Source organism: Micromys minutus (genome assembly GCF_963924665.1).
Source record: "Micromys minutus genome assembly, chromosome: 1".
NCBI lineage: Eukaryota > Metazoa > Chordata > Mammalia > Rodentia > Muridae > Micromys > Micromys minutus.
The window spans coordinates 118,073,902-118,094,738 of NC_137969.1; the positions used below are offsets into that span (position 1 = coordinate 118,073,902).

At 43.3% G+C, this 20,837-nt stretch overlaps 1 protein-coding gene across 3 annotated transcripts in view; it reads left to right on the forward strand.

The window, feature by feature from the left end:
* LOC308432859 (enoyl-CoA delta isomerase 2) overlaps positions 1-19,234 on the forward strand; it is a 33,283-nt gene extending 14,049 nt beyond the window's left edge. Inside the window, exons 1-10 of one of the 3 annotated variants that reach the window (XM_080932700.1) lie at positions 7,658-7,785; positions 8,464-8,626; positions 10,481-10,579; positions 10,921-11,115; positions 12,274-12,343; positions 13,036-13,135; positions 14,432-14,552; positions 16,769-16,858; positions 18,165-18,308; positions 18,917-19,234. In XM_080932700.1, coding sequence (XP_080788826.1) covers positions 7,742-7,785; positions 8,464-8,626; positions 10,481-10,579; positions 10,921-11,115; positions 12,274-12,343; positions 13,036-13,135; positions 14,432-14,552; positions 16,769-16,858; positions 18,165-18,308; positions 18,917-19,072 — 1,182 coding nt within the window. In that variant the 5' untranslated portion in view covers positions 7,658-7,741 and the 3' untranslated portion in view covers positions 19,073-19,234. Of the gene's footprint in view, positions 1-7,657; positions 7,970-8,463; positions 8,627-10,480; positions 10,580-10,920; positions 11,116-12,273; positions 12,344-13,035; positions 13,136-14,431; positions 14,553-16,768; positions 16,859-18,164; positions 18,309-18,916 lie in introns of those variants that run through there. The other 2 variants (XM_080932701.1, XM_080932702.1) reach the window with 2 other exon arrangements.
* Positions 19,235-20,837: the final 1,603 nt, after the last annotated feature.

Sequence of the window (20,837 nt, forward strand, 5' to 3'; positions counted from 1 at the left end):
AAATTCCAACTCAATTCTTCATAGAGTTGGAAAAAGCAATTTGCAAATTCATCTAGAATAACAAAAAAACTAGAATAGTGAAATCTATTCTCAATAATAAAAACACTTCTGGGGGAATCACCATCCCTGATCTCAATCTATATTACAAAGCAATTGTGATAAAAACTGAATAGTATTGGTACAAAGAGATGGGCAGAACAATGGAACAGAATTGAAGACTCAGAAATGAACCCCACATCTATGGTCACTTGATCTTTGACAAAGGAGCTAAAAACATTCCATGGAAAAAGGACAGCCTCTTCAACAAATGGTGTTGGTTCAACTGGTAGTCAGCATGCAGAAGAATGCAAATCAATCCTTTCCTATCTCCTTGTACAAAGCTCTCCACATAAAACCAGGTACACTGAAACTATGAGAAGAGAAAGTGAGGAAGAGCTTAAAACACCTAGGCACAGGGGAAAAATTCCTAAACAGAACACCAATGGCTTATGCTCTAAGATCAAGAATCGACAAATGGGACCTCATGAAATTGCAAAGCTTCTGTAAGCTAAGGACACTGTTAAGAAGAAAAAATGGCAGACTGCAGATTGGGAAAGGATCTTTACCAATTCTACATCTGATAGAGAGCTAGTATCCAATATATACAAAGAATTTGAAAGCTAGACTATAGAGAATTAAATAATCCTATTTAAAAATGGGGTACAGAGCTAAACAAAGAATTCTCAGGTGCGGAACATTGAATAGCTGAGAAGCACCTAAAAATGTTCAGCATCCCTAATAATCAGGAAAATGCAAATCAAAACAACCCTGAGATTCCACCTCACACAAATTACAATTGCTAAGATCAAAACCTCAGGTGACAGCAGATGCTGGCGAGGATGTGGAGAAAGAAGAACACTCCTCCACTGTTGGTGGGGTTGTAAGCTGATACAAGCACTCTGGAAATCAATTTGGCAGTTCATCAGAAAACTGAACATAGTACTATCTGAAAACCCAGCTATTCCACTCCTGGGTATATACCACAAAGATGCTCTAATATATAACAAGGACACATGCTCCACCATGTTTATAGCCTTATTTATAATAGCCAGAAGCTAGAAAGAACCCAGATGTCCATCAACAGATGAATGGAATAAGAAAAGGTGCTACATTTGCACAATGAAGTACTACTCAGCTATTAGAAATAATGACTTCATGAAATTCGTAGGCACTAGAGACTATCATCCTGAGTGAGGTAACCCAGTCACAAAGAACATACATGGTATGCACTCACTGATAAGCAGATATTATCCCCAGAAATCTCTGAATACCCAATACCCAGGAAAAAATTCACAGACTTTATGAAGCTCAAAAACAAGGAAGGCCAAAATGGGGATGCCTCAGTCCTTCTTAGAAAAGAAAATAAAACTCTTATGGGAGGAAATACAAGGTCAAATAGAGAAACAGGGACTGAAGAAAAGATCATTCAGAAGCCACCTCACCTGTGGCTCCACCACATATGCAGTCACCTAATCCAAGCACCATAGCTGATCCCAAAAAGGGGTTAGCTTACTGGCAGGAACCAGACAGAGATGCCCCCTCAGGGACTATGCTAGAGTCATATAGATACAGCTGAGCATGCTTGCAGCTAACCATCGTTCTGAACTCCAGGATCTCAATGAGGTTGCTAAAGAAAAGACCTAAGCCGCTGAAAGGTGCTAGAACCACATGGGAAGATAATATTATCAACTAAACAAACCCTCTAAAACTCTCATGGAGTAAAACACCAACCTTTGTGCACACATTGAGAGACCTATTGATCCAGTTACTTATGTAGCTGAAGATAGCAGTGTCTGACATCAGTGTGAGAAGAGGCTTTTGTTCCAGAGAGGGCATGTTTTCCCAATGTAGGGGAATGCCAAGGCAATGCTGTGGAGAGGGGGATCAGAAGGGAGTACACCTTTGTGAAGGCAAATGGAGGAGGAAAGGGGAGAGTAGCAGGGCGGGGTAAAGAGATAACATCTCAAATGTAAATATGCAGTATCTATAATAAAAAAGAGGGAAAAAAATTTAAGAAGTCTCAGAGTTTAAAGAAAGCTCTGAAGAAGTAGGACAAAGGGCTGGAACAGATGCACAGAGGCCCTGAGGCTGCTCATAAGATATAAGATACTGGTGAGCTCACAGGAAGTGTGGCAGGGAGCAGACAGAGCTGTGTTGCAATGGGAACCAATCTGCAGAAGCACAGGACTGGTTTGAACTGGATAAAAGGGCTGAGAGACAGCAAGACAGGCAAAGAGCAAGTTCAGTGGCCTCTGTCAAGCAGTGGGGACCAGGCTGAGCTGTAGCCAGAGAAAGGGGCAGTCTGCTTCCTCCTTTTATTCTGTTTCCCCATGCCAGCAGTCTGTATGTGGGGGCCTGGCCACTAGCTGGACAACCAGAAAAGGGACCTCCCACCAGTCAGAAGTACAAGGGAGATGTGAGGGAAAGACAGTGGCATTAAGAAGACATGGCCACCTGTCACTAACATTTTCCTAGGCCCTTCAGGACATCCCCTCAAGGTACCCAGATCCATGACTGTGCCATAGGAAAGAGGTTCAAGATGAGCCAGAGTGAGTCAACGTTAATGGAGTAAATATTTAGACAGGAAGTTACACAGGGAAAGGACAGTCCACAGTCCCAAAGCAGGAGAGTGGGTTACTTGAAGGAGTCCTGCTTATGTGTCTTCCCAAGGTTGCATATGACTATGTGTGTTCCAGAGTTACCAGAAAACTTCAGAATGAAAGAAAACTTTACATTTAAGTAAAGTTCTAAAGATCAATTAAAACTATGTGAGCTGGTTTACTTACTCTTCACCATGAGAATTTCCTTTTGTAAATGACGTTAAGATGGTTGTGGGAAGTGTGTTGTATAGATTCAGGGACCACAGAAGAGAGCAGATATAATCAAACTCTGGCCACAGTCATTCTGACCCTAGTAAGCACATTTCATTTGTTATGTTTACCATCCTTGCTTGAGGCATCATGAGGAAAGCACATGCTCTGGGAAGCCTTAGCTTACCCAGCTGTGTTGAACTCTGTTGATTCTCAATCAGTGGGGAAGACAAGCAGATCCAGGGTGAGGAGATTCCTCCCCTCTTCTGTCTGGAAAGCTAAAGAAAGCAAGTATGTATCTAAAACAGGATATCAATGTTGACCGACAGTTCTCAGGACCTAGAGGAGGTGCAGCATTTTCACACTCCTGCACACTCCATCTCCAGAACCCTTTTCACCCTTCAAAGCTAAAGATCTGTCCCCATGCCATCTTATTACATATTTGTATCTAGGAGCCTGACTCTTTGGAGCTATACACTTAAAATGTTCACAAGGGGTGCTGGGCTCCCAGCACTTGGGAGGCAGAGAGAGGCTGATTTCTTTGAGTTAGGAGGCCAACCTGGTTTACAAAGCAAGTCCAGGACAACCAGGGCTATCGTAGACAAACCCTGTCTTGAAAAACAAACAAAAACAAAAGTTCAAAGGGGTAGATAAACTTTGTCATTCTTGTGCATGAATTTCTAAATGCATGCAACTTACCAAAATTGAAGCCAGAGTATAAGTAACTCCAATAGAGCCATTACTAACTGTAGTGATCGCCTATCTCGCCGGCAAGGAAGACGCGTCACAACAGGATCCTTCTACAGGCATTTATTGCGGGCTTGATTGAAGTAGCGAAAGACCCGGAGCCCAGAAACCAGCCCTCCTTATATATGCTTAGGAGGACTGTGCCGCCACCTGATTGGTGCATTCTGTGTGCCCTAATTAGCATACTCAGAGTCACCATGATTCAGCAAAAACAGGCAGGCGTGCATGTGCACTTAGGTTGTTTATCTCAAAACTGGCCACCCTCCCTTCGGGCTGGGCGCCATCTTGTAATGGCGAATACAGTGGCTTCCCACACTAACTGTGTTGGTTTGAATATGGTTGGCCTATAAGAAGTGCTACTATTAGGAGGTGTGGCCTTGTTGGAGTGGGTGTGGCCTTGTTGGAGGAAGTGCATCACTGTAGGGGAGGGCTTTAAGGTTCTATGCTCAAGTTCTGCCTAGTGTGAAACCAAGTCTCCTCCTGGCTGCCTTCAGTTCAAGATGTAGAGCTCTTGGCTCTTCTAGCACCAAGTCTGCCTGCACAATGCCATGCTTCCTATCATAATGATAATAGACTGAACCTCTGAAACTGTAAGCCAGCCCCAATTAAATGTTTGCCTTTACAAGAATTGTCTTGATCAAGACATCAATAAACTTAGGGAAGAGATCACATGGTCTTCTAGACAAGTGCAGAAGAAACATTTGCTAAGGCTCAACACGCTTTTATGGCCAAAGTGCTGGATAAATGGATGGAACATACTTCAAAGTAATAAACACCATGTACAATAAACGTATAGCCAACAGTGTCCTACACGAGGAAAACTAAAATCAATTTCTATAGAATTCTTCAAGAATTATACAAGAATGCCCACTTTCACCTCTCTTGGTCAATGTAGTGCTCAAGTACAAGGGATAAAAAATAGAAAAGGAAAAAGTCAAATTATTCCTATTTGTGAATGACATGCTGTATAATTAAAAGATCTTTGATCCTCTACCAGAAACAATTCAGACCTAAAAATATAAGTAAATTTGTAAGATACAAAATCAACATACAACTATCAGTTCTCTTCACACATAATAATGAACTCACAAAAAAAAAAATTACATTAAGGAAAGCATTCTGTCTGAAATAGCTAAAAAAAAAAAAAAAAAAAAAAAACCCTGAAGGTACTGTTTCCAGCCTCAGACTGCCCTTGCTGGGTTCACCCCTAAACAAGGACACAAAACTAAAGTTTGTGTTATCTTTGCAACAGAACCTCTGAGAAAGTCTTTGGTTGGTCTACCACCCTCCACACATACACCAAATATCTATAATGTTTCCTGTCAATCAGGGTGTCCAGAGATGGGGAATCATATTTAATACAGAGCAATTGAAGGCTGAACAAACTGCTAATTAGAAATACAGTCATTGACATTTGTCCTAAGAATTGACCTGCTCTGGAGAGCAGGGTCACAGGGGAAGAATGGAACCAATGAGGGAATCAGAGACTTCCCACGTAAAACAGTGTCTGCACTGAGAAACTTGTTTCTGGATGCAGAAATCCAGAGAGGCTGGGGATCCCATGTGTAAATCAAAGAATAGGCTGTGATGGCCACTGATATCCAAGCACTTAAAAGGCTGAGACAGGAGGATCATCACAAGTTCAAATGATGCCTTTATCATGAGATTTAAAATTTTAAAAACAAACAAAACATTTTGAAAAACAAATGTTTTTGAAAGTTAAGGGGGAAAAATGATCAGCATCATGGTGTGAACCTGTAATCCTAGAACTCAGGAGACAGAGCAGGAAGATCACTACAAGTTTGAAACCAGGCTGGGATGGATATTTAGACTGTTTCAAAACAAACAAACAAAAACGAACAAACCACCAGCAATAAACCGAAGTCCTAACATAATGAATAAACGAATGAGTGTGAATGAACGAAGTGGAAAGAGCAAGCATGAATGAAGATTGACATTATGGTCCAAATCAAGAAGTTTGGGTTCACTTATAAGGCAAAGAGACAGAATTCCAGAGTCTGAAAAAAAAAGAAAGAGAATGTTTTGGGTCATGTCAGCCTGTTCCATTTTATGTTTCTACAACCAAAGGCCACCAAATGGATAAATTACAGACAACAGAAGCCAGTTCAGCACTCTGAGAAGTCTAATTGTCACCAGTCTGACACCTGGTCAGGGCCTTCACATCGCATGTTCATAATCTTAGTCATTGCTCAAAGGCCTTCCTTCCCAATGCCATCAACACAGGACCCAGGAGATGGAGTTTTCCAAACATGAACTCTTGGGGACAGTTCAAACCACAACAGTCGGGTTTACAATGTAGAGAGATCTTTTAGAGAAAAAAAGAAAATGGACTGCAGGGGTAGGAATTACAGCAAACCCGTCAGTGCTAGTCAAGTAAGAGCAATATAGAAACAAATAAGGCCTGAAGAAAGTCTAGACAGAGAGAAAAAAAAAAAAAAAAAAAAAAAAAAAAAAAAACATGTGTCGAGGGCTTGTAAATAAAACAAAACAAAACAAAAAAAAAAAAAAAACAGCTCCTAAAAGACAACACATCCATACAAAGGAGCCAATAGTGAGACAGAGGGGATTCAGGCTTCTTTAAGATTTCTAGCCTTCACAGTTGATTGCACATTATTAAAATTATTCCTGAGTATTGATAGAATTTTATATGCCATAATAATAGCATGGTCTGATGGTTTTAATATTATAAATAAAACCAAGCAGTCAGCCAACAGCTCCATCAATCAGAGGCTCCATGCCACCATCTCCAGAAACACCTCCCCAAGTACTACACAAACTGAAGTAGAACCCCCAAGATGCAGTTCCACTGGAAACATGCCCTAGGTTTTTGTGACCACATCCCTTCTTAGACAGAACCGGTCACCTGCAATCAAGCCTCAAGGAGGACATAATTGACACACACACACCTCCTTCTTCAAGGTCTTCATAGGAGCCAGGAAGCCCTGGTCCAACAACAGGGGAGATTAGAACTCTAGTGAGGTGTTGAGGAGGATTCTGCCATTCTTACTCTAGTACAGAGAGAGAAAAAAAGACTCTCAAGAGATGTGCTGGGCATCATTGACTGCACTGTAAAGTAGATCAAAGGCATACCCATTGGTTGTCTTTTAAAAATGCATTTATTGTAACTTTTTAATTTTACTTTGTCCATTTATTTAACTTTCTTTATGTAATTGGTTTTGCATACCTGTATTATGCATACCATCTGTGTGTCTGATGCTTGCTTAGATCATAAGATACGTCTGTTCCCCTGGAACTGGAGTTGTGAATGGTTATGACCCACCCTGTAGATTCAGAGAAACCAAACCTCAAGAGCCTCAACTGTTCTCAAACAGCCTAGTCAACTTTTTAGCCCCACCAATCAGCTCTTTTGTGGCCCTCTAGTACGTTTAGCAGAGAATCCAAACTCCTTAACGTGGGGACAATGACCCTCAAACTCAAATTCCCTACTTACAGTAGTTTCCTTACTTGCGAACTGCCCCACCCACACCCCAACCTTCAGCCAGACACTGTTTATAGAATGTGGCCTCTGCTAAGCAAGATAATCACCTTCCGGGCAAACGCCTACATTAATGCAATTTATACAGTTTCATGTTCAGCTTAAACTTTGTTGTGCAAGATAAGCATGCCCAGGAGCATTTAATCTTATGTATTTAATCTTTGAAATATAATGTTCCATGACCTTAAACTGAGCACACTCAGGATCGTGCTCCTAACTAAACATTCTGGAAACGGTCGGGTTTCTAAGTGAGTGTGCTTAGGCTATCTGATTAATATTCCCAGAGCACAGTGAACCGCCTCCGTACCCTTGCCCTCCTTGCCAGATCTTATGCCAGTCACCTATGTACCGAGTTGGAGCCGGACCAAGCATTCTAAGGCTCCTCCTCGAAGCCCGCCCATTCTCAACCCCTAAGGAGCTGCCAGTCACACCCCTGCCCGGGGCTCATATTCTTGGTCTGCTCCGCCCAGGGTCCTCTGGCGGCCGGAGCTCACATCCTGGCCCCGCCCCTGAGCGTTGGCTCCGCCCACGCCCGGAGCGCACCTCTGGCTCCGCCCCCTCCCGGTCTTCCCCGGCAGTTTCTGCTGGGCCTAAGCCTCCGGTCTTGGTGTGACCTCAGCATCTAGCTATGGCGGTAGTGACCTGGAGTCGGACGCGGTGCTGGTGTCCGAGGTAAGCTTGCAGCCTCGACTGTCCGGCCTAAAGTCGCCAGCGAGGTTTGTCGCTCACCCACGGAGCCGCCCGCTTTGTCGTCTGGCCTGGCTAGCGGGACAGCAGGATATTCCTTTGGCGTTTTCCCAGCGCGAGAGCTCTAAAGAGTGACCCCGAAAGTTCTTCCTCTGCTGAGTCCCGAAGGGTAAGGATGGATGAGCTCCGGTCGCCTCCGTCGGTGCTCGGGTCCCCGGGACATCCAGGCCTCCAGGCCCAACTCGGAACTTCCTAGGGCACGCAGGGCTTTGGCTAAGGTGACACTTTGTCCAATATCGGTAGGTAGCACTGATCGCTGCTGACCCGCAATCCATTATCACTGGAGTAGGGTTTCAAGCAAATAACTTCACTTTGTTGAGAGAAGTGACTGGAGAGAGTGACACATATGTAACAACCCAAAGAACTACCGACCAAAGGCTGGAACTGCATGCTTGCAGTAAATCCGTGACCTGAGTGACTTTCTCAAAAGGCAAAACTTACGCTCCATTTGAATATGTGTGCACTACAGTCTGTGGGAAGTTGCTTACTTAGGGGAAATACTGTAGATGCATGCTGTTCTGATCAGTAAGAGTTGGAGCCAATCAGTAATCCTGGTGCTGCAGAAAGGAATGGCACAGAGCAAATAGAAACCACTGTTTGTAGTCTCCTGCAGGTCTTCAGGTCACCAGTGGCCACACTGCACCTGGGCAGACCAGCAATGAGAGCCAGTCAGCAGGACTTTGAAAATGCAATGAACCAGGTGAAACTCTTGAAGAAGGACCCAGGAAACGAAGTGAAGCTAAAACTCTATGCACTGTATAAGCAGGTAAGAGCCTGCCTGAGTCCTTCCTGATGAGGGTAGTTCACTTGGGGCAGTTGGGGAAACTATAATATGGACCGAGTTTTACTATTATCTACCTGTGTCCTGGTTATTGTTAACGGCGCCATGATTGATTATATAATAAAGTGTTGCGTTTCAGGGAAATAGATAGCAAGTATTTAAGGATGAAATAGTGTAGTTTTGGGGGATGTTTGAAATTAGTTAAAAAATGAAGTTTGTGACTAGACAAGGTAAAATTTAATAACTGTTCAACTGATTAATTGGATGCTGTAACTCATATGTTAGTGAATGTTTGAAAATTTTTATAACCTTTGAGAAACTAAAGGTTAGAATGGAAAAGATGTCTGCCAGCCTGGATTCTTTTGTTACCATTTGTTTATATCATTTCTACTAGACGATGAGTGTGAGTGTGGGTGGCTCTTTACCGTAGGTGTCCTGGTTGTTTTGCTTTGTTGTGTTAACTTGGCATAAGGTAGATTCACTTGGGAAAAGGGACTCTTCAATTAAGAAAGGGCCTCATTAACACTGGCATGTCCGAAAGTCTGTTGAACATTGTCTTCGTAATGATTGATGTGGAAGGTGTAAGAGAGCAGACTGAGCGAGCCAGTAAGCCCACCGCCAGCGTCTGCTTCAGTTCCTGTCTCAGGTTCCTGTCTTTGTTATCTGCCCTGACTTTTATGACTGATAGAGTGTGGCTTAGTGGTGTGAGCTAACATAAGCCCTATCCTCTCAAAGCTGCTTCTGGTCATGGTAGTTTATCACAGGAATACATGCTCTAAGAAAATGGATGCATAGTCCAACAATTTCACTTGTCCAAAAGGACTTGGCTCTCAGCTACTAGGAGGTATTCTTTAGCCCCAAAAACTGTCTTTCACGCCTGGTATAAGTATCTTTGTTAGCCCGGAGAGTCTACCAGAGGATTTAGGGTACACTGTGATCTTGGGATAAGCAGGTTCATCTGCAGGTTAGGGCTATGGCAAAGACTGGATACAGAAGCATTTCATCACAGTACTCCATGTTTGTCATGTTTCCTTCGGGTATTTCCCCTCCCCGACTCTTGGGGAGAGGTCAATAGTACCGTCACACTGGCTTCTCTTCTGAACTCTGTCCTGTGAGCTTTTGCTTCGGGCTTATTTAAGTCTCTATCCCTTCCCTGGGAAGAACTCTGGCTGTGAAAAACCACAGCTTGCAGGGTCCCTCCAGTCTTTCTAGTGGATTTGAACTGAGGTAATCTTAGAAACAGTTAGGATGGAGAAAGGCAAGGGCAAGAAACAAATGGAAGCCACTGTTTGAAGCCTCTGACAGGTTCTTAGGCTCCCAGTGGCAGAGAGAGGAGCAGCCCTCTGTGAACTTGGCTTCCTGTAACTTCCCAGATGGCTGGCTTTATATGGTGACTTTTCTGTGTGAAGTCAGAGCCTCCCCAGTCCTCTAGTAACTATTACAGCTGAGAAATTTTACATTGTTTAAGATCACCTCAGGAAAGTAGCCAAGTGGGTTATTTTATTCATCTCTGGAAAAACTTTTTTTATTTTCTGGCATGACCCTCAGATGAACTTCCTGAGGACTAGGAACTGTAAGACCCCATCACTACCTGCAGCCTGCCCTGTTGAGTGGGTAGCAGAAGCTTATCACTAAGTTTCTGGTTCTGTCCCTACAGATGGGGCTTCGGAGCACAGTGTGAACTTCCAAAATGTTCTGTAACTTTTGATAATTGGCTCTGTATTTTTACTCCCTGTGAAAACTGAGACCAGGAATACAAAACTGACAAATTTTTAGGGTTTTAGAACCACTTTCTCAAGAACTTTCTCTGAATATTAATCATTCCTCTGCTCTCTGCAGGCTACAGAAGGACCCTGTAATATGCCTAAACCAGGTGTGTTTGACTTTGTCAATAAAGCCAAGTGGGATGCATGGAATGGTCTGGGCAGCCTACCAAAGGTAAGTTTGTTTACTGTTATTAACTAGACTATTATTATTAACTTGAAGTTACTAGCTTTTTATTTTCCAGCAAATCTCTTATCATGAGCATTTGAAATTTTTTTGTATTTTTTCCCCCACTATTGTAGCCTAAATTGGCCTTGAACTCAATTCTCCTGCCTCAGCCTCCCAGTGGCTGGAATTACACATATGGGTCACCTCTCCCATTGCTACTGGAGTCATGATGTTCCTCTATCCAATCAAAACTCATGCTCTTGGTTGTGTAGTGGTTCTCATTAGCATAGCATGCTTCTCAAGATGCTTATTATCAAGGCTGAAGGACTTTGTCATCTACTCCTCAGGAAACTGCCAGGCAGAACTATGTGGATCTCGTATCCAGTTTGAGTTCCTCATCTGAAACCCCAACCCCAAGCCAGAAAAAGCATGGAGCCGCTGAGAAAGTCCAGGAGTCTGAAGGCATCCTGGTAACTTCTGAAGATGGCATCACAAAGATCACATTCAATCGGCCCACCAAAAAGAATGCCATAACCTTCCAGGTGATGCTCCTGCCCAGGGACTGGACACGTTTTTCCTCTATTTCTTTCATTTGGAATTTCGGCATTATTGTTTGTTACTATTGTTTGGTTTGTTTGTGGAAGAAGATCAGAGTGATTGGCTTCATGCTTCATTCAGCAGACTTGGGCACTGTTTAGAACTTGTATGTTTCTGGTATGTTCTACACATCAAGAAGACAGTGAAGCTTTGCTGTGAATGGAAGCATGAGTCAGTTACATCAGTCTCTGAGAAAGCAGTTTAGGAGATGCGCTGAGGCCCTCTAAGGGGAACATAAACCTCCCCAAAGAGTCTTCACATCACTGTCTTCTGAGCTTTCCTATGCCCGTGGATCCTAATTTTGTGTAAGCGTAGGGAAGTAGAGACTCAGCAGAGAAGTGATTACCCTGTGTGAATGAGCTCCACCAACCCAGGGATGGCACCACCCACAATGGGCTGAGCCCTCCCCCCTTGATCACTAGTTGAGAAAATGTCTTACAGCTGGATCTCATGGAGGCATTTCCTCAACTGAGGCTCCTTTCTTTGTGATAGCTCCAGCTTGTGTCAAGTTGACACAAAAACAGCCAGTACATTTACCCATCCCTGTTGGAGCACAGTAACTGTCTAGCCACAGAGCTAAAGGACTGGGTCTCATTCTCTTGTTCACTTTCGGAACAAAGAGTTATTTGGTACATCTGCCACAGCACCTGTGCATCATTTGTGCCCAGAAGTTGTCAGGGGAACAAATCCTCTCAGGCAGACACTGTTTTGGTTATCAAAATAGAATCCCTGGTTCTTCAGAGATGGGTCAATCCTTAAGAGTACTTGCTGCTCTTCCAGAGAACTTAGGTTTGTGTTCCTGCACCCACACCATGGATTACAACCATCTGTACATTCAGTTTCAGGGATCTGCCACTTCTGATCTCCAAAAGCACCAGGTACAACATAGTGCACACAAGCATGAGGCAAATGGCCAGGAATCCCATTGGGTACCATTTGCAGAGATCCTCGACCAATCCAGAGAGGTGGTTCTACTAAGTAGAAGCCCAGTTACTTTGTCTGGCACTGTGGAGGGAAGGATCGTAGACTGATGGCCTGGCTCAGCACACTCAATGATGGGTCTTATTTTTATTGTTTTTTTCCCTCTCTTTCTGTTCACGTAGATGTATAAGGATATAATTCTTGCACTTAAAAATGCCAGTACAGACAACACAGTCATCACTGTTTTCACAGGTAAGACGCTGCCGGACTCACTCAATGTCTATTTTACGGTGTCTCGGACTAAGTGCAGGCCTGAATGATTTTTCTTGAAGGTCTCTTCCAGTACTTCAGGGCTTTGACTTATAAATGCACTGTGACCATGCACATAATGTAACCCCTTTTTGATAATTACTCCTGATAAATATCGAAAGCCCACGTCTAAGAATGGGAAGCTCATGGTGTGATTCACACGAAACTCAACAGCCAACAACTCATCTGTCTGAAACAGATTGACTTTGAACTCTCCGTGGATCTACTCAGCAGAGTGCACACTGTTTGCTTCAATCCCATAAGTCTGTAGTTTTTGACAGAAGGCCTGCTCTGTTGATGGAGTCTGAAAGTAACTTCCTTGGGGCAGCTGGGATGACAGGCTAGGAAGGACGTGTGGAATAGTCTAAGCTGCCCTAAACACCCCAACAGACCACTCCATCTGCCACGCTATATGTAGTCACACCATCTTCATTTACATATGCTCCTTAACATCCACGTCTTGCTAGCCCCTGGTGTGTTAATGAGACCCAGCACTGTTCTTCTAGTGCATGGCCCGGAGCCCTGCACACAGCAGGCACACCACGGCTGTAGTAGAATGAGTAGCTATGTGAAGGAATTGTACCTTCCACTGAAGGTGTGTGTTTATTAAAGTGTTGGTTGTACTGTGTTCTCAGGAACTGGTGACTACTACAGCAGTGGGAATGACCTGACTAACTTCACTAGTGCCTCTGGGGGGATGGAGGAGGCGGCTGACAGGGGTGCTGTGGTACTAAGGTAAGACTGACACTTGTTTGATCCTAGAGAGTTAATCCTTTCCCCCCAACTTTTGTGTCTCTGTTTGTGGTGTGCATGCATGTTCATGTGTGTACATGTATGTACATGTGGAGTGTGATATTGATGTCAGAAATCTTCATTGTTTTTTGTTGTAGGGGAAGGAAAGGTCTATTCCTCTTACATTTCCATAGCACAGTTCATCATCAGGGAAACAAGCTTAGGAACCCGAAGGCTGGAGCCATTCCAGAGACAATGGAGGAGTGCTGCTTATTTATTGGCTTGTTCCCTCTTGGCCTGCTCATCCTTCTTCCTTATAGTATCGGAGACAACAAGCCCATGGGTGGTGCCAACCACAATGAGCTGGACCTCCTACCAGTAATTGAGAAAACACTCTGCAGACTTGCCTATAGCTGAATATTATGGAAGTGTTTTCTCAGCTGAAAGTCTTTCTTCCCAGATGACTCTCGCTTCTGTCAAGCTGACAGAAGACTAGACAACACACACATTCACTCTACTGACTGAAACAAGATCTCTCAACCCCACAGTTCTCCCACATAGCTGGTCTTATAGCTGGCTTCCTCTAGGTTCCTATCTTCACCTTCTGAGGCCAGAAGGACAAGCAGGCCTCCACACACACCCAGAATTTATTCAGGTTCTTGGGATCCAAACTTCACTCCAGTCCTCCTACTTGATTGGCAGGTGTTTAAAATGATGAGTCATCTCCTCCGCCTCCCCGTGAGGGCTCATTCTTAACACATCAGTAAAATGCCCACTCATCTGTGCTGACACACTTCACTGTGATTCCCCATCATATTCCCTTTCTTTATCCTGCCCTCCCCATGGGGTTTACTGGAAAGTGTAAGGTGAAGAAGAGCAGAGGGAGTGTGAGTTCTTGTGTGTGGGTAGTGTGAACAGACAGTGCCTGTCAATCTGGCAGTGCACTGGAAGTGGTCTTGGAAGCTGTTGAAGGAGGAGGGCACAGGCTTCAGCTTCCCTGTTCTGCTGAGTCTCTTGGTCTCCCTGAGCTGGAATATGGGGCCATGCCCTCAGTCACCCACTCTGATCTCTCTGGTCACAGCTGGACCACAGTCCTGAACTCACTGCCCAGAGTGTGAACTAGCCTTAGCCAGTAGGAGTCATGTCCTGATATTCCCTTAGGTGCAATTTATGGGAATTCTTGACCAGTCTGGACGGGTGGCTCTATAAAGTGGTCTCACTTCAGATTTGTACATTTATTTCTATAGTTAGTCATACTAGATTGGTATGTTTAACAATTGTCTATTTCCATTTCTGTAGGGAATTTGTAAACAGTTTTATAGACTTTCCCAAGCCTCTGGTTGCAGTAGTAAATGGCCCAGCTGTGGGAATCTCTGTCACCCTTCTGGGACTATTTGATGCTGTCTATGCATCGGACAGGGTAAGTCTCCTTCCACAGACACAGGTCAATCAGCATCCTGACTGTGGCTATTACTAGGTATATTACAAGGTGCTAATGGTTGTGCTGGTTAGATTTTTTGTCAACTTGACATAAACTAGAATTCCTTGTTAAAAAGGAATCTCAATTGAGTGACTTTTTCTTCATTAGATTAGTCTATGGGGCATTTCCTTGATGAATGATTGATGTGGGAGAGCCCCGAACACTGCGGGTAGTGCCACCACTAGGCAAGGGTTCCTGGGTTGTATAAGAACGCAGGCTGAGCAGGCCAGTGAGCCCTGTTCCTCCATGCTTCCTGCCTCTGCTTCTGCTTGTATTCCTGCCATGACTTCCCTCAGAGATGAATGTACCTGTAAGATGAAACTAACCTTCCCCAAGTGGCTTTTGGTTGGTTTTTTATCGCAGAAACAGAAGCAGAACAGGAAAGAGGTAGAATGCAGTAGTTTAGTCTAACTTGACAGAGTGTATCTCCTGGATTGTTAAGTTTTTCAAATACCAGTATTGTTGTGAGCATTGTCCCAACTCTGATGGTTCTGTATTTTAATAAGAGTTTAATACTAAGAAATGGTGGAAAGAGAAAAGCAACTCAGACAAATTGACCTCTGGCCTTCCTATGTGCATGTGCATGCATGTTCTCCCGTGCACACACACACACATATAAAGGAGTAAATGTGATGCTGAGAGAAGCTGGGTGTAATGGTATATGGATCTAAGTCTATATTTGGGAAGAGGGACTAGACCATCAAGCTTTCAAGGTCATGTTTGGCCACATAGCAAGTTGAAGGCCAGCCTGGACTACATAAGATCCTTCCTCCCTCCTCCCTCCGAAAGGCCAGCTGGGTACAGCAGCTCATGCCTATAATTCAGCACTCTTCTGAGAGGCAGAGTCAAAAGAACTGAAAAGACTGAGGCCAGCCTCTGCTACACAGCAAGTCTCTTTATCCAAACATTTTGTTACTGTTTCATTTGTTTGTTTTTCAAGACAGAGTTTCTCTGTATAGTACTGTCTGTCCTGAAACTTGCTTTGTAGACCAAGCTGGCCTCTAACTCACAGAGCTTGGCTTGCCTCTACCTCCCTAGTGCTGGATTAAAGGAGTGTGCTATACCACCTGGCTCAAAAATGTTTTTATTTAAAAAGAATGATAAGCCACAGACCAGTAAAAATCCTTTCCGTGATACTTATTTATAACCTGTGTTTATAAGGATCTTCTTGCAATGCAAAAATAAGGCAAAAAATTAACATTAAAAGTAATGGGAAACATGATAGGAATTACTTCACTAAAGATGCCATACCTGTGGCTGTTTAGTATACAAAGACATTCTCAGCATCATTAATCATAAAGGACATATACCTGCAAACAAGAGGCACCTCCATGCATGTAGTGACGTGATTAGGCTATGAGGACGTAGACCAGGTAGGGCTCTCCTACCTCAATGGGAAATGTTGGTGGTACAGTGACTCTCTTCACAACTACTGCTTTTTGAAAGTATAAGTCTGAAAGGGATTTTTTTCTGCTTCATTAAGTTTTTATTGACAAATGGGAACTGTACGTATTATATGAAACAAGCCTATGGTTGTAACTGGCCCTGTGGATAATGGCCACAGCACTGTAAACATTAGTAAAGGTACTAACTGGCATATAGGTCAACGAATGGTGACATGTCACACAGAGAGCATGGCAGTAATGAGGAAGAAGATACCAGTATGCAGTAGTGTTTAACTCCCAAGTGACAAGAACAAGAAACAAAGGTCTGTTGTATATAGGATCCCATGCGTGTAATATTCTAGAAACTGGCAAAACAGCAGGGACAGAGAGCAGACCATGGTACATGGGGATGGTACAAGGGAAAGATTGGCCACAGAGGTCAGTAAGATAGTAAATATCTTCTCTACTGAAATCATTATCGGCTACATAATTTACATATTTGTAAAACTCTATTGATAACACACTACAAGTGAATTGTGTGTGGTATGCATAATACACCATGTAAATTTAATTTTAATGTCCTCACTGATTAGGAGTTCTGAACTGGACATAATGGTACACTATAATGCCCCCACTCAAGAGGCTGAGGCATGAGATGGTTAAGTTGTAGGCCACAGTGGATTACCTACTCTCAAATACAAACATGCAAATTGTGAGATTAAAACCAAGTCATTTTTAAATGCTCTTCCTTTCCTCCCCCATCCCAACTAGGCAACATTTCATACTCCATTCAGCCACCTCGGCCAGAGCCCAGAAGCATGTTCCTCTTACACGTTTCCGAAGATGATGGGCTCAGCAAAGGTAACTCGGAAAACTTAAAATGTAGGTGTTGTCAAGGCAATCCTGTACTCTGTCTCCTTTCCCATGGGTAAAGCTTTAAGGATGACTACTTCTTCTGTGACATGGAGAAACCAAGCTAAGGGGTGATGTGAGATGAGGGAGGGTGGGGACATTCTCTGTAATTCCTAATGCAGGGACAGTGTCTGACAGCTGGTGACCCACAGCTGGAGCCCTGGTGGCAGCACAAGGCCTTGGCCTCCACAGGTGCCTGCCATTATTTGAAGACCTAGAATTAGGAAGTGTCTCCATGTGTGATCACTTCAGGGCTGATGAGCAACATCCACTGAGATGACATGGTGACATTTTCTCTTTAGGACCATGTGAAGGACCAGCTCTTAACAGTCACATAAGTCATAGTCACTATGACTGCCTGTCACAGCTGTTCTGTTGTGTGTTGAGACTCCCAAGGTAGCCTACTGACTGCTCAGATCTAGCTCTGTATTTGTACAAACCTAGTCATCTGTCCTCTGTGGATGGCGTGACTACAAGGACACTAAGACAGAGCTGGAGAAGAAGAACAGAAGGACGGACTTACCAGGCATTTGTTACCATCTCAGTATGGAAAGGCAGCCTGCTTGGTGACTACTAGATTTTTGTTGTGAATGCCCCATGCATTTAATATATATGTGTATATGTGTGTATGTATATGTATACATATGTACACATCTACTTCTTTAACCTCACATGCTGCCATCACAGACACTGAGTTATTAATCAGTTAAGATTTGAAAAGTTGAGCACAACCAGCTCTTCAAAGTTAAGAGCATTTGGAATTTGTTCATGTTTTTGGAAGAGAAAATGCATCTATAGAAAGAACATTTGCTAATAGTCCTTGGTTTTTCTAGGACTGCAATATAAGCCATCCCTGAATTCCTTCATTCACACAGAAGTAATTTGAGTACCTATGCAGGTGAAGATATTCAAAGCTCAGCCATTAAGGGAACCAAACTTTGAATGCCTCAAAATGTTGACCCTATGAATGCAACTTTTTAGCTACTGGGGTTCAGGTCATTTCTACCCTGTGCTTCCCACTCTTCAATTCAAACCTAACAAAAACAATTACCTTTCTGTCCCTCAAGAGGCAGAAACAGTTATGACCTCAGCTCTTTGCAGACCCTCGCCTAGTGAGGCCATAAGCTTCCCCATTCCTGTGAAAGACAAGCAACCCCAGGATCCATGAGTACGTGTGTGCTTCCAGAAACTGGGCTGTTCTACAGTCAACCAAAGCCTTTATCATGCTAAGGTCACATCTTTCTTTGCATTGCAGGCAGCTGAGATGCTTCTCTTTGGGAAGAAGCTCACAGCAAGAGAGGCTTGGGCTCAAGGCCTTGTCACTGAAGTTTTCCCTGAAAACACTTTTGAGACAGAAGTCTGGACCAGGCTGAAAACATATGCAAAGCTTCCACCAAACGTTTGTATTTGGGTTTTACTTTTGGGGACCAGGGAAACCATTTCCAAAGGGGAAAATGTGCCTTGGGAGGGTACATCCTAAAAAGACAAGACATATCTCTAGTTGGCTTAAAGCACATCTAGATTTGGGGTTTAAAATTACCATTATGTTGGGAATTTGATTTTTTTAAAAAAGAACTCACCAAATAGGCATTTCATTTCTGTGGGAAAAGGCAAAAGGGAATGATCCCAGGAGGATCCCAGTAGACACCCAGCTCTTTGACTTTGGAATCCAGGTGGAAGGTGGGAGATGAGGCAGTTGACTGTATTTAGGAGACCCTCTCTTTATAGCACTTCCATATGTGTACGTGGCAGCTATCAGCCAATTGTTCTTACATTCTTTCTGTTGAGTGTATGTATGGTCCTGGAACCAGCAGCTTCTGTGTCCATCTGAGGCTGTTTAGAAATGTGCAGTGAGAGATCTCCCACACCTGCTGTGGCATCTCTGTGTACATTGAAGATGTCCTGTTTTGCATGTCTCAGTAAAATATAGCAGGATCACAGCAGAAGGCAAGAATAGACTAACCCTATTTCTACTGGAATAATATGTTATTGGTTTTGTTCCATCAGGCCATGAGAATTTCCAAAGAGTTAATCAGGAAAAATGAGCAAGAAAAGCTCCATGCAGTTAATGCCGAAGAGTGCACTACTTTACGAGCAAGGTGGCTGTCAGAGGAATGCATCAACGCAATCGTGAGCTTTGTATCCAGAAAGCCAAAGCTGTGAAGACCACCGCAGTAGCTAGACTCCTCCAGGAAGGACGGGCTGTGAGTTCCAGTTTCAAGGACTTGAAAGACACATACTTTCCTGTACCTCTTCCTTGATTAACATAGCAGTTATGCTGAGAATGCTCCATAGCACTGATAAATAAAACTTTTCATAAATCAAGCCTTAAGAATTCATGTCAGTTTTTGGCAATAGAAAGTCTTAAATCTCTTGACATAAATGGATGCTATCTTGAAGCCTTGGGAACTGTACTTGGGGAGCTGTTTTAAAACACGCTGACATCGTATCCCTGACACCAGGGTAGCAGTTTATCATCCACAGGTAGTGACTAAACAAATTGGGCCAAATGTCAACAGTCTTTGGATCACCAAAGGTACTCTGAGTTACATTTTCTTCTCCAACTAACTGGCAAAGGAGCAAAACAAATAATCTTAATTTTCACTTGTCTTACTTAGGGTTTCTGTTGCTGTGAAGAGACACCATGACCAAGGCAACTCTTATAAAGAAAAGCACTTACTTCATGAGTTGACTCACAGTTGAGTAGTTTAGTCCATTATCATCACAGTGGGAAGCATGGTAGTATGCAAGCAGACATGGTGCTAGGGAAGACACAGAGTTCTACATGTGGGTCAATGGGGGATGGAGGAGATAAAGGAATCCTCAAAACCCTTTCCCAGTGATACATTTCCTCTTAACAAGGCTACATCTACTCCAAGAAGGCCACACTTGTTAATAATGCTACTCGCTGTTGACCTGGCATTCAAATCTATGAACCTATGAGGGTTGTTCTTACTCAAATCACCCCAACACTCCTCCCAACACACACACCAAGCAAATTTACTCAAGAGGCAGGAAGGGGAGAGGGAGTTACTTCATTTGAAAACAGTGTTCCTCCTTTGTTAGCATGGTGTTTTTCCGAGGCACCTGCAAGCTTACCTGACTATTCTAACTTTGCATTTTAATGAACGGCATCCATGTCATTTGGCAAGGCCTTTGATGATCTAGTTGAAGCTCAAAAGATCTGAATAGATTATTTGCTTATTAAAATATTGCTACTGTTTTTCTTTCAACAATCAGTTTCTTGGTAGCTAACATGTTAGAGCCTGGTAGTATTTTAAGTCTTAACTTTTTGTTACTCCATAATGTTCAGTTTTATGGATGTGAACAGAAGTAACCATTAATGTTTATTGGTGAATTACTAGTGCCTGATGCTCATCGTATTTTATCCCTTGAAAATGATGCCAGAGATTAAGGATGAGATTGATGAGATTCTTTTCACAGGTTGAGATCCTAAGACAGAGTGGAGCTTTTCTAGACTGAAATGCCTGCAAAGTGCCAAAAGTAGATAAAAAGCCTGTGCTACCTCACCCCAGAGGCCAACTCTTGTTCACACTTCCTATTTGCTGTTAGGTTTTAACATTAGAACACCTTGACAGACCCAAACTAAGGTATGTGCAAGGATCACACCATGCAACAGCTCTCACAGGAGAAATTTACTTGGAGTGCAGACATGAGAGAGACAGAGAAACCAGGAGACAAACAGAAGAGAGAAATCTGGGAAGGCAAGGACCTTTTAAAGGGTTGATGATGTAGCTTCTGGTGCTGAGTCCCTGAGAGCAGGCTGGCGGAGCATCTGATTTCTAGCGTTTGCTACAGCCAAAATCTCTGTACAAAATATGGGAAGAAACTATATGAGAATCCTTAAATTAGGAGTGGCTCATGGGGTGCTGGAAAGATAGTTGAGTGGTTAAGAATAGTGGCTGCT